Below are 16,747 nucleotides of genomic sequence, written 5' to 3' on the forward strand. Positions count from 1 at the left end.
TAACCCGCCGCAGCCCTATTCCACGCTCTGTTCACTTGCTGCCAGGACACACGCACGCAGCATATCACAAAAGTGGTCCGTTCCGGCGTATAGATACAATTAAATTACTAGTGGTATACCTAGGTGATATTTTGGGCGGTCGAATGTCCCTGCTGGGCATCCACGCGTGCCTGATATGCCTGCACATCAAGAAAGTCGTAGTGCCCGTCCTCAAAGCTCCAGTGTCGCTCCTCTCCGTCTTGCAAATGCTCGGTGAACCCGTTCAGCTTGCACTCCCACATCCCGACTTTGTTGTCAGTCCCTCTAGACTCGTAGAGGCCAATGCTGCACGTCCCGGTCCGCACGTCGAACGACGCGTCCCCAACGAGCGCTCGGCCAAGCGCAATCACAGTTGCCGCGTGCGCGCAGATCAGGACAGTCTTAATCTCACGAGCTTCTGCGTTGCATATATCAATCATTTTTTGCAGTACCGTTTCTGCGCGCTGGTGGAGCTCGTCGAGAGTTTCGCCTTGGATGGACGGCACCGTGATGGGCTCATAATCGTCCTTGACTCGTCGAAAGAAGGACTTGAGGATTGTCGGAGGAGCAGCTGAATTGCAGTTAGTAGGGATTTCAGTACATGACATGGCACTGTCAAACTGACCTCGGGGATGTGAGTCGCGGGTGCGACCATACCATTCACTGCACACACATGACTGTTAGAACGCCCCCCTCAGCCTTTGCCAGAAAAAATGTCTTCACTTACCCAAATCCGTTCTCTCCATATATTTCCAGGTCCAGACTATCCGCAAGCCCGTTAATGGTCTGCAGACAGCGATAGAACGGCGACGAGTACACCCGATCGATCTTCGGCTGCATGGCAGCAAGGTACTCGCACAGTTGCTGTGCCTGATGCTCTCCATGATCAGACAGTGGTGGATCGCCATCTATTCCGGTGGGAATCGGTTTAGGCGGCGCGTTGGTGTCCCAGTTCGAGCGGAAGCCGTGCTGCGGCGATGGCTGTTAACAGATACCGGAATATACAGCACAGCGACTAGGTACACACCCTAACCAAGATGATACGCTTCACGGGCATATCTGAGTCTATACCGTGGTAGACAGGGTTGGCAGCGCGACGACAGCAGGAATGATGATGGGAATTGCGTGGAGTATACAGGGTCTCGGGATGCGCAGGGCGTCGTGTCGTTCCGAAACCACAAGCCCGGCGTCAGACCTAACAATTCATTATCCCCCCGTGCTATTACATACACGTCCCTAGATATCCTGTCCATTAAGAAATACAAATACAGTGTACACATACAATTAGTGATCCTCCTGGTCATACATATACGTCAAAATTTATACTCTGAGGGTGGAGATCAAACATACACACGCGTCTCTACTCTTGTTATCATTGATATCGTACACCTCCAAAAATTATAGCTGCTCAGAGCAGTATTGCTGAGTAAAAAGAAATCAAAGTTCCCACGATGCCGGTGATGAACGTCGTGAATGATACATAGTCCTTAATGATGTGTCCGCTGGCCGCAAAAGGCAGATTGGTGCCGGCAACAGTGGACGTGCTGCCCGGGACCACAGAAGCAGTGGCAGCGGAGAGTGGCATGAAAAAGAGAAAGGCGATCAAAAGCTTGGTCACATTGAACGTGAGAGGATCGAATGTATGGCGTGCCCGCGCATTGGCTGCCTTGATCGACGTGAAGTTCATAAAGTAAGATAGCAGAACCGGAATAGCCACGAAATAGAGTCCCCAAAACAGAACAGGCTGCCAAACGGCTTTGTAGCTGAGAAGAGTAGAACATTCGGGAATGTAAAATCGCGTCGTTGAGATCACCGGACCGTAAGGAACATGAATCGACGTCTTCTCAATCGAGCATGGTAACAACTTCTTCACCAACACGGCGAACTCGACCAGAGTCGACATACGGTTGACTGCAGAGGCTGATGAAATGCGGGCGCGAACGGTGTGACTCGTCTTGACAGTCTGTGTGATGCTAACCTCGGTCTGTTCTTGAACAACCGCGCTAGTAGCAGAGGCGAGTGAGCGAATCCGTGTAACTGAACGAGAGAGTGCCGATGGCGGCGAAGCCGTCTCTGCTGGAGCATGCATTGCAGCAGCTGGCGTCGCAAACGCAGGCGTCGCGAATGCGGGCGTGGAATGCATGCTTGGAACAGGCCCGGAGGGTGAGGAGAACATGGCGCTCTTGGCAGTTGCCACATTAGGGGTCACAGTGATAGTAGACGTGGGAGGAAGCTTTGACAGCGGAGCAGGAGTGTCAGAACTAGACCAAACGTCAGCAAATGAAGAAGAAACCAATTGAATAAGTGGAAGCATACAGGGACAGGAGTTTAGACGTCGTGATGGTGGAGCGTCTGGATGGTCGTGGGGTGGGTAGTCCGGTACGGAAATAGTGCGAATAGCGAGGATCCGCGCTTAAAGTGTCCTTGTTTGCAGCAAAATACTGTGATACACGCGACTCTAGTTCCGACTTGAGGCCTTCTGGGCTGCACGCGATGTCGGAGTTAGCAGACGACATAACGGTGAAATGGAGGATACATACTAAAGGCCAAACTCGGTGGCAATCGCTGCGAGCTCTTTCTTGCGCATATTGCTAAGTCGGGAGGTATACATGTTGACGGCAAGAGAGGGAGGTGAATAGCAGAGGCCGTGTCGCGACGAGACGCGTGCGAATTTGTTGATGTTTGTTGACGCGTGTGTATCACGTGTCGTTAGCAGAAGTTAACTCACGTGATATTCACGTGACTGAATCCGTTCGTGGTGAGCGCTGCCGCTGACGACCGGGACTGTTCCAAGCACTACCTTCACCAGCTTCCCGCTCCCCTTTTCCCTCCCTCGTCGGCGCACGCCATGTTTCCGACCTCGACTCCTGCCGGCGCAGACCACACCGCCGCCGCCCAGGAGTCCGCTGCCTTCGCTGGCGGCCACGACTCGTCCACCTGCGCTCACAGCGACCAGCACGCGCCGGTCCCGCCGCTCATATATGTTCGCTTTCCTAATGCAGTTCTACCGCTCTGCCGTTTGTATTTTACTTGATTCTAACTCTGCATGCAGAACATGATTGCTGGTGGTCTCGGCGGCGGTATGGGGGACTCTTCCATGCACTCGCTCGACACTGTCAAGACCCGGCAACAGGGCGCACCGAATGCGGCAAAGTACCGTAGCATGCTTAAGGCGTACAGCACAATCTTCCGGGAAGAGGGCTTCCGGAGGGGACTATACGGCGGCTTTGTTCCTTGCATGTGGGGAAGTTGTATGTTTCAATTGCGCGTTCTAGCTGCAATGTGACGGGACCCCTGCTAATTCTTCACAGTACCTGGCACAACAATTTTCTTCGGTGTCTACGAGTACACCAAGAGGAAAATGCTTGGTTACGACATGCCTGAGACAGTCACATACCTCACGGCTGGATTTTTGGGCGACCTCAGCGCTTCCGTCATCTATGTCCCCTCAGAGGTCCTGAAGACCCGTCTACAGCTTCAGGGCCGCTATAACAACCCTTATTTCCACAGCGGCTACAACTATCGAGGCACCGTTGACGCGTTACAAACTGTGCGTTTATTTGAGCCAGCTTATTTAAGTGCGTTCTAATATAGTCGCAGATAATACGTCAAGAGGGCTGGCAAGCCATGTTCTTTGGCTATAAAGCCACCCTCGTCAGAGATCTCCCCTTTTCCGCTTTACAACTTGCATTTTACGGTGAGTTTTCGACTACGTTTATATGTTATATCTGTGTCTGATCGCTTAAGAACGATTCCGAAGAGCGACACAGCTGTTGACGGGAAGTCAAGATATCGGATACTGGCTGGAGCTTGTCACAGGTGCTGCCGCTGGCGGATTAGCCGGTGTTATCACAACTCCTTTTGGTATGTTTTCCTTTCTAGCTCTGAAGACGCTTAAGACCGACTCTTCTAGACGTCTTAAAAACTAGAATCCAAACACAACTAGAGCATGGCCCAACTGTACCATCATCACTTCCAACTTCATCGTCCATCCCCGCCGCAGCATTGTCATCATCGTCATCATCACCTATTCCTACTCACAAGTCCTCCTTTTCATCCGGCGACAAGATCCTCAAGTTTACCATGGTGCAGCCGCGTCAGCTCTTTCACACAACTAAGGCGGCACTTGCGGAAGGTGTGAAAGCTGCAGAACCGAACATAGCTCTACTGAGCACCTTTCAAGCACTGCGGCAAGTTTACCGACATGAAGGCGTTCACGGCCTGTTCAGCGGCGTGGGGCCGCGGTTCGTATGGACCTCGATTCAGAGTAGTATCATGCTTTTTGCATACCAGAGCATTCTGAAGAACCTCGAAGCGCTGGATCTACACCATTCTCATGATTTATAGACCTGACTCAGGATTGTATCTACAGTATCTACATTATACATATGCACTCTTATGGCATTTTATTTGTAGAATCAAAGGCGTGGTCGCGGTTGGTCCGTCTCTGCCGCTGTGCGTGTAGGGCCTAACAAATTTTCCGCGCTCATAACCCCAACCTCCCTCACCATCACCACCACTCCCCACTGCACGACCTCGCGCCCCACAACGACCAGTCGTTCGCATGATGGCGATGTTCCTGTACTCGTTCACGCTGGTGCCCCCATCCGCAGCGGTGGCGTCCATTATCGGGCAGTTCTCGGGGCTGCGGCACCAGGAAATCGTCATCGCGCAGGGCTCGCGGCTGCACCTCTACCGGCCAGACCAGGCCGCAGGCAAGCTCGTCGAGATCGTCTCCTGCGACGTATACGGTGTTATCCGTACGATCATGCCGTTCCGTGTCGCTGGCGCGTCCAAGGACTTCGTAATTGTCGGCTCTGACTCTGGCCGCATTGCGATCCTAGAGTACAAGCCCGAGCACACGCGGTTCATGAAGGTGCACCTTGAGACATTCGGCAAGACTGGCGTCCGACGTGTCGTGCCGGGCCAATTCCTAGCCGTGGATCCAAAAGGCCGCGCAACGATGATTGCGTCGGTCGAGAAGAACAAGCTTGTATATATCCTCAACCGGGATTCTGCTGCAAACATCACAATCTCATCTCCTCTAGAAGCACACAAGGCGCGTCAGCTGCTTTTCGACGTTGTCGGACTCGACGTGGGCTACGAGAATCCCATTTTCGCCGCTCTCGAGGTCGATTATTCCGAATGCGACCTCGACCCCTCAGGCCGGGCACACGAAGAGGTGCAGAAGAAGTTAACATACTATGAGCTGGACCTGGGTTTGAACCACGTCGTGCGATCGTGGACTGAAGTCGTCGATCGACACGCAAATTTTCTCATGGCCGTACCCGGTGGTGCCGATGGTCCTTCGGGTGTGCTCGTGTGCACCGAGGGCTTCATCACATACAGACATGCCGGCAAGCCGGCGCACAGTGTTCCAATTCCGCGACGACGAACGCCGTTTGATGATCCGACTCGAAAGCGAGTCATTGTTTCCGGCGTCATGCACAAGATGAAGGCCGCCTTCTTCTTCCTTCTACAAACGGACGAGGGCGATCTCTTCAAGCTGACGATTGACTATGGTGTTCACGGTGTGACTGAGATGCGCATCAAGTATTTCGATACTACTCCAATCGCAAAGAGTTTGAACATTCTTAAGTCCGGATTTCTTTTCGTCGCTGCGGAAGGGGGTCCGCATATGTTTTACCAGTTTGAAAAGCTGGGCGACGAAGACGACGAGATTGAATTCTTGAGTGGTGACTACGCGAAAGGGCCAATGACTTCATATCCCACAGCCTATTTTAGCCCGCGTCCTTTAGAGAACTTAGTGCTTGTCGATGTACTGAACAGCTTGAACCCGTTGATTTCAGCCGACGTATCGAATCTTACAGGCGACGAAGCGCCGCAAATCCACGCGCTTGCAGGACAGGGCGCGCGGTCATCGTTCCGGACAATCCAACACGGTCTTGATGTGACCGAGATCGTGGCATCGGAGCTGCCCGGCGAGCCAACGGCGGTTTGGACGACAAAGCTGACCGCAGGGGACGAGTTCGACGCATACATTGTCCTGTCATTCACAAACGGCACGTTGGTGCTGTCGATTGGCGAAACTGTTGAGGAAGTAACGGAATCTGGGTTTATCTCGTCGGCACCTACGCTGGCGGTGCAGCAACTGGGAGAAAACTCTGTGGTGCAAGTCTACCCGAAGGGAATCCGGCATATCTCGTTCGAGAAAGAAGTTACCGAATGGGAAGCTCCATTACACAGCGCGATCGTCGCGGCCACCACAAATTCGCGACAAGTTGTGATTGCCCTATCAACCAGCGAAATCGTCTACTTCGAACTCGATGAGGACGGACAATTGAACGAGTACCAGGACCGGCAAGCCATGGGCGCGCCTGTGACTGCGATGTCGGTTGGCGATGTGCCGGAGGGCCGTGTGCGGAATTCATTCTTGGCCGTGGGATGCCGGGACCAGACGGTAAGGATTATCTCGCTGGATCCGGAAAACACGCTTGAGAGCTTGAGTGTGCAAGGCTTGACCGCACCGCCATCGGCGCTACGGATATTGAGCATGCCAAATTCGACGTTATTTGAATCGTCGCAGATTCTTGATGGTAACTCGACGCTTTACCTACATCTCGGCCTGGAGAATGGCGTGTATCTCCGCGCTGTTCTGGACTCAATCACGGGACAGTTGTCGGACACGCAAACACAGTTTCTTGGTACCAAGGCGGTCAAGCTATTCAAAGTGCCGATGCAAGGACAGCCTACAATCCTCGCTATTTCCACGCGATCATGGCTTGCGTACATGCACGGTGCGAGTTTCAAAGTCACGCCTCTCGTGTACGAGCCGCTCGAGTTCGGATGGGGATTTTGCAGCGAGCAGTGTCTCGAGGGCGTTGTCGGCGTTGAGGGCAGTAATTTGCGGTAAGTCAATATTTTTTCATTGACGCGATTCCTGTTGGGTCCAATGATGATTGCAAGGTACCCGAGCTTGTCACATGAGACGAAAAAAATTTTTAATAATTGTTCCTTCTGACGGACTCAACCAATCGTGTTATAATTTGGTCCTTGTGGGAAGCAGTACTAACGCGGATAGGATTTTCACGATGGAGAACTTGACGGAGAACATCAAACAAGACCTGATTCCGCTGTCCTACACGCCGCGCCGCCTGGCACGGAACCCGGTGCATGGGATATTTTACGTCGTCGAAGCTGACAATAACACACTGTCCTCCGGGGTCAAGGAAGAGCTCATTGCACAATCACGCAAGGAGTTTGTGGAATTACCAGTGGAAGATTTTGGAAACCCGCGCTACAGTCACAAATGGGCGTCGTGTGTTGAGGTTGTAGACGCGCTTGTGCGGGAGAAGACACAGAAGATTGAGTTTGAAGATGGCGAGGCTGCGTTTAGCATCGCCGTGTGTTCGTTCAGCGCATCTCCAAAGCATCTGAGGGGGGATGATGAGGACGAGGACGAAGAAGAAGAACAAGAACGAATGGAGGACGGGGAGAAGGATGTGTACGTCGTTGTGGGGACAGGTAGGGTGCAGAGCCTGATCCCGAAAAAGATGAGCGCCGGTTACATCCACGTGTACAGGGCCATCAACGAGGGTAAGACATTGGAATTTGTGCACAAAACGGAGCTGGAGGAAGCGCCACTTTCAATGTCAGAGTTTCAGGGTCATTTACTCGTGGGCGTTGGTCGCAGTTTACGAATCTACGACATGGGTATCAAGCAACTTCTGCGTAAGGCGGAATATCGCAGCCGGAACTTTACGAACATCGTGAGTGTGAACACGTCGTTCAACCGGGTGGTTGTGGGTGACATGCAACAGTCGGTGACGTACTTGACGTATGATAAGCAAGAACACCGATTTTTGCCGTTTGCGGACGATGTCGTGGCGCGGCACACGACGTGTGCGACAATGCTGGACCACTCGACCACGGTTGGCGGGGATCGGTTCGGGAACTTGTGGGTTGTGCGGGCGGGCGAGAAGATTTCACGGGACGCGGATGTGGACGATGGGTCACATCTGGCGAACATGCGCGGGTATCTCGACGGCGCGCCGAGCCGGCTTGACTTGGTGTCTCACTTTTACGCGCAAGACATACCTACATCAGTGCACAAGACGCAGCTCGTGCCCGGTGGCCGTGAGGTGGTTCTGTTCACGGGTCTGCAGGGGAGTATTGGCGTGCTTGCGCCGTTTTCTGCAAAGGAGGACGTGGATTTTTTTCAGCAACTCGAAGCGCTGCTTCGTGCTGAGGAGTCGATATCGTTGGTGGGACGGGATCATCTGGTGTACAGGGGGGTACATGTGCCGGTGAAGGCTACGGTGGACGGCGATCTATGCGAGCAGTTTGTGCTGCTGAACGCGGACGCGAAGCGGAAGATCGCAGGCGAGCTTGAGCGCACGCCGCGGGAGGTTGAGCGGAAGATTGCGGGGATGCGGACGCGGTATGCTTTCTGAATACGTATGGGTGGTCTGGTTGGTGTTGATGTATGATAGATGTATAGCACAAAAATGTACAGTATCACGATGTAGTAGCGGGCTCATCTTCGTCGTAGGCTTCGATGTCTTCGACGATGAGGTTACCATTTGGCCATAATACTCTCTCGTCGCGGATAAGTTTTGTGGCGTCGGGCGAGAGTACGGCGCGAGGGTAAGGCGAGACGAGGTTGAATGTGTATGTGTGCGTGTATCCGGATGGCGGTGATGATGGCGGGGCGGCGGTTGCGTCGGTGGAGTCTGTGAGGAGGACGTAGCAGTCGATGTAGGCGTAGACGTCATCGACAGATTGATCCTCACGGAAACGTGCAACCACACGTTCGCCGCTTGTGAGTCTGATGCTAATGCGTGCGACCCTTGCGGTCGTTGTGGCAGGCGGCATCTGCTCGCGCAGGACATGTGCGCGCCAGGCGCGGTAGGTCGCGACACGCGCCTCGGCGGAGAGGCGTTCGTTCTCAATGCGCTCGAGCTCCTCAATGCGCTCGCGCTCACGCTGCTCCTGCTCTGCGCGCAACTGCTCGCGCTCGCGATCAGCCGCCAGCGATGCCTCGTACGCCGAGTCCTGCTGCGCACGAATCTCGCGTGCCAAATCTTGCTCCGCGCGCTGTGCGCGCACGCGGGAGAGTACAGGTTCATGCCGCGCGAGGACGGTGTTGATGTGCGCCGCGAGCGCGGGGGGTGTGAGTAACCCCTGCAAGCGCGCGTGGATTGTCATTGATGCAGGATGGCTTGCGGAAGCGGGGGAGAAGGCGATGAGGGCGAGAAAGGGGTATCGCGTGCAGGAGAGGGCGTTCGCCACTTGGTATGCTTCTGACTCACGGACGTTGCCACCCCAGACGAGGAAATTATGTTCTTTGAAAATTCGTAGGACGGAGGAGTCGCAAAGCACGTCGCGGTTAAAGCGGAGTGTGTCGTCGTGCTGATCGGATTGGAGAACGACGAGGAGGAAGCGCAGATCGCGTTTGGCGGTATCGAGGGCGGAGGTGTAGCCGCCTTCGAAAAATGGAGGGATGACGACGCCAGTGGAGGATGAAACGTCCTCTCCAGCGGAGTAGCCGCCGACGGACTCCTCGAACTCGCGGATGAAGCGCGCAGCGGTGTCGCGGGGATTGACGGATCGTCGCGTTGCGCGGGCAGCGCCTAGGTTGGCGGGGTAGAGGCCGGTAAGACGCGGGAGGAAGGGGAAGATGAGGGATGCAAGGGAGTAGCCGGCATAGGCGACGCGGGAGACAAGGGAGAGCGGGAAGAGCACGACGGAAGCCAGCACTCGCGCGATCAGCGAAGACGCACCGAGGGTACGAGGAGGTAGGTCCTCGGGGATGCGGGGAGCGATGTCGGGCGGCGGCGCGGGCGGTGTGGCAATACGCGGTGCTCCTGGTGCACCCCGTCTGGCTTGTGATGGGGAGACCGGTATGGAGGCAGGTCGGATAGGGCCCTCGTCAAAGTAGCGGGTGAGCGCGAGCTCGACGTTCCAATCGCAGATGGCGAGCATGGCGGCCGCACCGGCGGCGTCGTCGTCGGCCCAGGTGGTCACGGTCATGAACTGCTGCAGCAGGTCAAGGCGGATGGGGTCCAGTGCCGCGGGATCGATTGCGTCCATGGCTGTGGAGGGATGGAGCGCGATTAGAGTCGAGCGACGGTAGACTGGCGGTGGCCGGCGATGGCGGCGGCGAAGTTATCACGTGAGTGATTCGCTCACGGCTCACGGTGGCGCGGCTCAGGGGGTGTGATCTACGCCATCGCTTTGTGCGGCGCCGGGCGCGTCGGCCTCGTCGGCACACGTCTCCCGTCGCCAGCAAAAGGTATATATATGCCGCCTCCCCGGGCCTTCCGCGCCGTTACTGGTTATTCACCATAATGACCACCAGACAGATAGTGCGCTCCATCAAAAACGTCGCCAATCGCTACACGCGGGCGCAGGTCAAGGTTCGCAATGGTACGTATTGTGCGTACTCGCTCCATGTCTATGCTGACACCGGTAGCCACCAGCAACGACCCGTGGGGGCCTAGCGGCTCCGAGATGGCCGAGATTGCACAGCTCACATATTCCAGGTATGTGCACTATTGTAGTGTTTGGTGTGCAATGCTCACAGATTCAGTGACAGCTTCTTCGACGTCATGGACATGCTCTCGCGCCGACTCAACGACTCTGGCAAGAACTGGCGCCACGTCCTCAAGGCGCTGCTGTTACTCGATTACTGTCTGCACGTGGGGTCTGAGAACGTTGTGCGCTGGTGCAAGCACAACGAGTACGAGATCGCAACGCTGCGCGAGTTTGCATTTATCGACTTTGAGGACAAGGACGTCGGCTTGAGCGTGCGCAGCAAGGCAAAGGAGATCACGCGATTGCTGAAAGACGAGGATATGCTGCGCGAGGAGCGGGATAGCAGAGCGCATATGCGTGATAAACTTGCGCACGCCGCGTACGACTGGCATGGCGTGGACTTCGGATGGCGGGCGTCGCCGCCCAGAGTGCGCGGTGCGGATGGGGACTACTACAGCTCCCGCGACGTCGAGGCTAGCCTACGAGACGACAAGGACGAACAGGACCGCAACTGGCGCTCGCGCGAACTTGCACAGTACGAGCGCCAACTCGGGCGTCCACGCGCATCTACCGTGCCCTCTCGGCGGCCAGGGGACAGCGAGAGGGTGGAGTTGTTGCGTGACAGCCTTGAGCAGCGCGCGATGGCAAAGAAGGATGCGCAGGAAGAGCAGCGCTTGCGGCGGCGGCGGGCGGAGTCTGCGGCGTCCGCGGTGTCGCAGCAGCAGCGGCAGAACTTGATTGACCTTGGAAACGATGCTTTTTGGGATATGGAGGGCGTGCAGCCAACAGTTATCAAGGGGCCAACTGGATCTGCGCAACAGCAGCAGCAGGTGCCTGGCATGCTTCAGCCGCATCCGACTGAGTTCCAGATTCAGCAGCCGACCGGCATGCTTCAACAGCAGTCGACTGCGTTCCAGACCCAGCAACCGACTGGCTTCATTCAGCAGCAGCAGCAGCAGCAGCAGAAGCAGACTGGTATGCCATTACAGGTACAGCAGTCTGGGATGCGATTAGAGATGCAGCAGCCTCCTCAGCAGCCAGTTTCGCATAACCCGTTCCAGGCCATGAGTTCAAGCGGATACGCAGGCTACCAGCCGATGTACACGACAGGTCTTCCGTACCAGCAGCCGCAAATGAGCGGGTTCAACCAGGGCTACATCCACATGTAGTTTGTACATAAGCGATAGTGTTGAGATTGTAAATAGGGTTGTCTTAGTGTAAATAGGAAGGACTAGTGTACATTTCATATAGAACTAAACCAAGATAGCACAAAAGGGTGCGAAAGCATTACTGGGGACGCGCGAAGGGATTGTTGCGGCCGGTGGGCTGGGGAGCGAGAGGGGAGCTGGTCTGAGGCTGGTACGGCTGCTGCTGTGCTGTGTACTGAGGCGCGAAGCCGGTCTGCTGGGTGTACATACCGGTGTACTGCTGCGGAGTAGCGGCGTACCCGGTCTGCTGGGGAAATTGGGTGACGTAGCCAGTCTGGATGGGCTGTAGAGAGGAGTGAAAGGCGTTGGGCTGCTGCTGCTGCGCGGAGTAGCCACCAAAGCCCGCCCCGGTAAAGTCGGAGGCAAGCTGGCCAGTCGCTTGGGGGGGCATGCCGGTCTGCTGCTGCTGGAGCTGGAGCTGCTGCTGCTGCTGCATGAGCGCGTATTGCTGCTGGTAATACGCCTGGTCTGCGGCGGGAATGCCGGTTGGCGCCGGCATCTGGAAGCCCGCGCCGGTGTAGAGCTGCTGTTGCTGGGGAGGGGGGTATCCGGTCGTATACGCCTGTTGGGTCAAGCCCGTGGGCTGCTGCATGAAACCGGTGACTTGCTGTGGTACGTATCCCGTAGGCTGCTGGGGCAGCTTGTCATCGAGTTCAATGAGCGACGGACCATTGTCGACAGTGCCAGTCGCGGTACCAGTCAAGGTACCAGTCGCGGTAGCAGAAATAGGCCGCGAAGAGGGACTGCTGCTGCCGGACGAGTAGTACCCGCGAGCCTGACGCCTAGCCTCGTCCTCACGGGCGGTGACCTTACTCTCCGCGATGGCCCGACGCATCTCGTCATCCTCTGTGGTATTTGCACGCCGTGGTCGCCGCTCCGGCCGCTCACGCGCCGAATTTGCGACGGCTGCCGGGCCCTGGCGACGGAAGCCGGTGTCGTCTTGGGCGCCGCCTCCATGGGACCCGGGACGGCCGATGCGGTCGCGAATGGAGGCCTGTCGGGCTCGCGCGGTGCGGATGCTGTCGTCGTCGCGCAATAGGGTCGTGAGTTCCTTGGCCTTGGTGCGTATGGCCTGGCCCTGGTCGCGGCCCTCCTCATCAACGTGGACAAACTCGCGGAGTGTCTTGATCATGTAGATATTGTCCTTGGCCCACCGCACAGTGTCCTCAGAGCCAGCGCGGATGCAATAGTCGAGAAGGATGAGCGCCTTGTAGACATGGTTCCAGTTCTTGCCTTTGTCATTGAGGCGGCGGTCAACGATCTCCATGATCTCGAAGAGCAGAGAGCGGTCGTAGGTCATTTGCGCGATCTCGTCCATCTCGGCGGAGGTGGGTCCCCAGGGCTCATTGGAGGTGGCGTTGCGGACCTTCACCTGCGCAGAGGTGTAGCCATTGGTGACGTTCTTGATAGAACGCACGATAGAGGAGGGCATTGCGCGTGCGGAGGGGGTATTGAGGTGTGGTATGAAGGAGAGGGAGTATGGGGGAAGTGGCAGTGCGATAAGCCGCCGTCCGCTTCACGGTTCTCCCACACCCGCCGTATATCCCCCCGACCGCCGCCATGTCCAAATCCATCATCCGCTCCATCAAAAACGTTACCAACGGCTACTCCCCCATCCAGATCCGCGTGCGCAATGCCACATCCAACGACCCCTACGGCCCTGCGGACGCTGACAAGGCCGCGCTCGCTAGCATGACCTACGACCCCGCCGCCTTCACTGAGATCATGGACATGCTCGCCCGCCGCCTCTCCGACCCAGGCAAGTACTGGCACCACATTCGCAAATCGCTCATCGTCATCGAGTATCTCCTCGTCTCGGGTTCTATGGATGTCGTCGACTGGGTCCGCAACAACATCGCGCAGATCAGTACTCTCAAGGAGTTTGTCCATCGGGACGAGGAGGGCAGAGACCAGAGCAGCATCATCCGCGCAAAGGCGAAGGAAATCTGCGAGCTCGTCGCCGACTCGGATCGGCTCACCGCAGAGCGCACCGCCGCCGCGGACCAACAGCGCCGTCACTTTGTACCTTCACCGGCGCACTACGCACCCCCAGGGTACCCGCCACCAGGCCACCGTAGCAGTCCGCCCGCAGTCCCACCGCGCACGCGGACCGGCGGCAGTGTGCTTGACGACAGCGCAGATCCGTACCTGCGCGAGGTTCTTGAAGAGTCCCGGCGCACCGCGGTCGAGGATGAGGCGCGCCGCGAGGCCACCGTGCATGAGTCGGAAGACAACGATCTGCGTCGCGCGATCGAGTTGAGCGAGGAAGAAGCGAGACGCGAGCAAGCGTTACATCTGACTCAGGTGCAGACACAGCCAACGGCAGCAATGACGTATACGCCTTTCCAGACGCAGGCGCAATCGCATCAGCTCGCTGTGGATGCTTCCACTGTCCCGAAGTCGACAAACACCGACCTCCTCGTCGACATCTTCGGTCCCGCGCCCACCGCTATGGCGGCGAGCAAATCGCCGTTTGCTTCTCCATTCACGACCGCCGCTTCGCCCTACTCATCGCCGCCGTCGCAAGCGTCGTTGGCGCCGGCCGCCAGTGCTTCACCTTTCGCGGCCACGAACTCACAGTCACCGCAAACCACGTCGTCGGTTCCCTTACACCAGCAGCCCATGTACACTTCCTCGCCTTTTGGGTTTCCAGCAGCGAATACCACCTCGGTGCCGCAGCACACGCAGTCGCCGTTCTCGCAGGATATTTTTGGGTCATATCTTCCACAACAGCAGCAGCAGCCGTCCGCGTTTGCTCAGCCATCGATATTCTGGCAACCCCAGCAATCGCCATTCCAGAACACGCCGAATACCACCTTTGCGGCATTCCAGAAACCGGCTACCACCGGCACTCCGGCTGCTGCGCCGATATCGTCCACCACCCCCGCTGCACCTACTGGCATCTTTGCTCCTACTGCGTCAGCGCCATCAAAGACCACCACATCTCCATTTGGCTCAACCATGACCTACGGTCCCACACCCATCGGCGCGGTGCCTCCTGCACCAGCACCGTCGGCGACAATGCCATCGGTCCCGACAGCTCGCTTTGGTGCCGTGCCGCTGTCGGCGACAATGCCTACGAGTGCTGCTACGCCTGCTTCGGCCTCAGCGCCAGCGGCTACGATTACCCCGTGGTTTGGAGGTGCACAATCGAATACACAGACGACGAGTTCGCCGTTTGTGCCAGCTACGACGTCGCATTCCCCGCAGACGACATTCAGCCCGCCGACCTATACTGCACCGACATACTCTGCACCGACCTACACCTCCTCCTACGCCTCCAACCTCGTCTCCCAAACCACCGGCGGTGCGCCCGTTCGCTCCAACAACCCCTTCATGACCTCGCCCACTGTCGGTGCAACCTCGCCGCCACCGCCATCTGCATCCGCGCAGCACCACCAACAAAAGTCGAGCATAAACGATTTCAGTCTGATATGAGAAGTCTCAGTTTGTACGTGTTTTTTTTGGCGTTTGCTTTGTTTCTCTTGAGAGTTTGATATCGTGTTGTTTGTTTTTGGAGCGGGGCAGGGTCCGTTGTATTTCAGGAAGAACCAACATGCTTCAGAATAATATAGTAGCTGGATTGCGCTGTAGAGCCACCGTCGCGATCGGGAGTTTGGTGCACGCAATTTGTTTAAGACGAGGACAAAACTCGTCATGGACGTGCACATAAGCTGTCCAAAGATGTTTCACCTGCGCAGCTTGCAATACCGGCGCGCTCGGTGTGCTTGTGACATGGCTTCGCGTCTTGCGTTTGTTACATGGCCTGAATGTATGAGAAATGGTTTACTTTGGGTGAATTTTACAAAGCCTAACAATAGTAATTTAATCGGGGCTTCATGGACTGTTTCACTGTTCACTAGTGTAGAAAATAGCACGCTTTGGTAGGGAGCGTAAAAAATGAAGATCGATGCAACAGTGATCGATCGTGAGATTTCATAGTTAGTGTTGTGTTTTGGTCCTAGCACACACGTCCGAGTTCATCATCTCCCACACGACCCCCACCAACTAACGCACATCACGGTGTGCTCTTTTCGCAGTTTCTACGCTGAGCAATTTTCTGCTTCATATTCATCATCTATATAGTACGGGACTAACTACTTGCAGCATTTAGATCCATTGCACATCTAACTTGGAGCCGCTCATATGTTCTGACAACGAATTCTGTGGATGCGTCTTCAATGCAACTTTGGCGATAGTTCGATTGAGAATACTGCTTCTGCGTTGACAGCGCCACTTTTAATACCATTAAGCCCAACTAATTTTAACTTTGGCATTGGAGACTGTCGTTAGTCCATGTAGGTTGTCCTGCGGCTCTGCTCGCGTCATCGGTGCAAATTTGGAGCTTTCCACTTCGGATACTGTATTCAACGTGCTCTGCTCAAGCATGTATTTTTCGAACCTGTTGATATTACTTCATTAAAGCTTTTAGTGAGGGGTCTGTTTGTTTAGCTGGTCGTGGTGAGGCGGAAATCGAAGTGTGGTCTGCCATTGATCGGGTGGAGACTCTGAGACAGAGAGTGGAGATTGGACAGACTGCCAACCGCAACCTAAAAGATGCGTTATGAAGCGGACTGCTGCTGCTGCTGCTGATGATGATGATGATGCTTCTCTTTGGCAGACGCGCAACGGCTGCGACTGTGGTCGGTCTAAAGAAGGAATTTCTCTGTTTCGTTGTGAGCAGACGCTGCTGGCGACTGAGGTTCGATTGCTCTATAGAAGTAACCGATGTCTGAAATTCACTGGGTGAACGACGGTCAAAATGATGCTACAGATGACCACCATACTCTCTACACTTGAAGAAATGTGTAGAGGTGGATGGAAAACCGAAGCGTTTGTGGCGTTTCAAAAAAACTTTGTGCAGCACTCCCGACATCTTAGTTAAGAAAACTTTTATCAATACACGACATGGGCCACTAAGTATTATTTAGTGATGTGGAATCACTAACGCAGCTCACTAAAGGTGTGCTTAGCGAAGATGTTCACTAAAGTTCGTTGACGTGGGCGTAGCGCTACTTAAGTAG

At 55.6% G+C, this 16,747-nt stretch overlaps 8 protein-coding genes across 8 annotated transcripts; 4 read left to right on the forward strand and 4 right to left on the reverse strand.

The window, feature by feature from the left end:
- Positions 1–46: 46 nt before the first annotated feature.
- V1518DRAFT_263100 (histidine phosphatase superfamily) lies at positions 47–1,142 on the reverse strand. Its single transcript, XM_066901022.1, has 3 exons — positions 746–1,142; positions 644–681; positions 47–589 (listed from the first exon to the last, which is right to left on the reverse strand). Exons 1-3 carry the CDS (start codon positions 856–858, stop codon positions 120–122), a joined length of 621 nt encoding a protein of 206 aa, XP_066759932.1. The 5' UTR covers positions 859–1,142; the 3' UTR covers positions 47–119.
- Positions 1,143–1,426: 284 nt separating this feature from the next.
- On the reverse strand, positions 1,427–2,629 carry V1518DRAFT_405391 (uncharacterized protein; the record flags this gene model as incomplete). Its single annotated transcript, XM_066901914.1, has 3 exons — positions 1,427–2,279; positions 2,335–2,502; positions 2,559–2,629. The coding sequence occupies 3 exons, from the start codon at positions 2,627–2,629 to the stop codon at positions 1,427–1,429; spliced, it is 1,092 nt and encodes a 363-aa protein (XP_066759933.1).
- Positions 2,578–4,420, forward strand: V1518DRAFT_416274 (mitochondrial carrier domain-containing protein). Its single transcript, XM_066904012.1, has 5 exons — positions 2,578–3,269; positions 3,330–3,568; positions 3,619–3,715; positions 3,766–3,882; positions 3,932–4,420. Exons 1-5 carry the CDS (start codon positions 3,065–3,067, stop codon positions 4,363–4,365), a joined length of 1,092 nt encoding a protein of 363 aa, XP_066759934.1. The 5' UTR covers positions 2,578–3,064; the 3' UTR covers positions 4,366–4,420.
- A 111-nt stretch (positions 4,421–4,531) lies between these two features.
- V1518DRAFT_416283 (CPSF A subunit region-domain-containing protein) lies at positions 4,532–8,506 on the forward strand. Its single transcript, XM_066904013.1, has 2 exons — positions 4,532–6,888; positions 7,061–8,506. Exons 1-2 carry the CDS (start codon positions 4,583–4,585, stop codon positions 8,430–8,432), a joined length of 3,678 nt encoding a protein of 1,225 aa, XP_066759935.1. The 5' UTR covers positions 4,532–4,582; the 3' UTR covers positions 8,433–8,506.
- V1518DRAFT_416285 (uncharacterized protein) lies at positions 8,244–10,100 on the reverse strand. Its single transcript, XM_066904014.1, has one exon. It carries the CDS (start codon positions 10,069–10,071, stop codon positions 8,497–8,499), a length of 1,575 nt encoding a protein of 524 aa, XP_066759936.1. The 5' UTR covers positions 10,072–10,100; the 3' UTR covers positions 8,244–8,496.
- A 152-nt stretch (positions 10,101–10,252) lies between these two features.
- On the forward strand, positions 10,253–11,800 carry V1518DRAFT_433120 (Epsin-1). The gene is made up of 3 exons (XM_066906221.1): positions 10,253–10,407; positions 10,454–10,523; positions 10,571–11,800. The coding sequence occupies exons 1-3, from the start codon at positions 10,329–10,331 to the stop codon at positions 11,682–11,684; spliced, it is 1,263 nt and encodes a 420-aa protein (XP_066759937.1). The 5' UTR covers positions 10,253–10,328; the 3' UTR covers positions 11,685–11,800.
- V1518DRAFT_416287 (uncharacterized protein) lies at positions 11,705–13,207 on the reverse strand. Its single transcript, XM_066904015.1, has one exon. It carries the CDS (start codon positions 13,153–13,155, stop codon positions 11,803–11,805), a length of 1,353 nt encoding a protein of 450 aa, XP_066759938.1. The 5' UTR covers positions 13,156–13,207; the 3' UTR covers positions 11,705–11,802.
- V1518DRAFT_416288 (uncharacterized protein) lies at positions 13,073–15,557 on the forward strand. The gene has a single exon (XM_066904016.1). It carries the CDS (start codon positions 13,284–13,286, stop codon positions 15,159–15,161), a length of 1,878 nt encoding a protein of 625 aa, XP_066759939.1. The 5' UTR covers positions 13,073–13,283; the 3' UTR covers positions 15,162–15,557.
- Positions 15,558–16,747: the final 1,190 nt, after the last annotated feature.

This window comes from Limtongia smithiae (assembly GCF_038497785.1).
Source record: "Limtongia smithiae strain NRRL Y-17922 unplaced genomic scaffold V1518scaffold_5, whole genome shotgun sequence".
In the NCBI taxonomy this organism is placed as follows: Eukaryota; Fungi; Ascomycota; class Lipomycetes; order Lipomycetales; family Lipomycetaceae; genus Limtongia; species Limtongia smithiae.

Coding starts and splice junctions, on each gene's coding strand:
- V1518DRAFT_416283 (XM_066904013.1), top strand. CDS start 4,583: ATGATGGCGATGTTCCTGTACTCGTTCACGCTGGTGCCCCCATCCGCA. Junction 6,889..7,060: donor GTTGAGGGCAGTAATTTGCG/GTAAGTCAATAT, acceptor TAACGCGGATAG/GATTTTCACGATGGAGAACT.
- V1518DRAFT_433120 (XM_066906221.1), top strand. CDS start 10,329: ATGACCACCAGACAGATAGTGCGCTCCATCAAAAACGTCGCCAATCGC. Junction 10,408..10,453: donor GCAGGTCAAGGTTCGCAATG/GTACGTATTGTG, acceptor TGACACCGGTAG/CCACCAGCAACGACCCGTGG. Junction 10,524..10,570: donor GCACAGCTCACATATTCCAG/GTATGTGCACTA, acceptor TCACAGATTCAG/TGACAGCTTCTTCGACGTCA.
- V1518DRAFT_416287 (XM_066904015.1), bottom strand. CDS start 13,155: ATGCCCTCCTCTATCGTGCGTTCTATCAAGAACGTCACCAATGGCTAC.
- V1518DRAFT_416274 (XM_066904012.1), top strand. CDS start 3,065: ATGCAGAACATGATTGCTGGTGGTCTCGGCGGCGGTATGGGGGACTCT. Junction 3,716..3,765: donor TTTACAACTTGCATTTTACG/GTGAGTTTTCGA, acceptor TGATCGCTTAAG/AACGATTCCGAAGAGCGACA. Junction 3,883..3,931: donor TGTTATCACAACTCCTTTTG/GTATGTTTTCCT, acceptor CGACTCTTCTAG/ACGTCTTAAAAACTAGAATC.
- V1518DRAFT_416288 (XM_066904016.1), top strand. CDS start 13,284: ATGTCCAAATCCATCATCCGCTCCATCAAAAACGTTACCAACGGCTAC.
- V1518DRAFT_416285 (XM_066904014.1), bottom strand. CDS start 10,071: ATGGACGCAATCGATCCCGCGGCACTGGACCCCATCCGCCTTGACCTG.
- V1518DRAFT_263100 (XM_066901022.1), bottom strand. CDS start 858: ATGCAGCCGAAGATCGATCGGGTGTACTCGTCGCCGTTCTATCGCTGT. Junction 682..745: donor TATGGAGAGAACGGATTTGG/GTAAGTGAAGAC, acceptor ATGTGTGTGCAG/TGAATGGTATGGTCGCACCC. Junction 590..643: donor CCGCGACTCACATCCCCGAG/GTCAGTTTGACA, acceptor ACTGCAATTCAG/CTGCTCCTCCGACAATCCTC.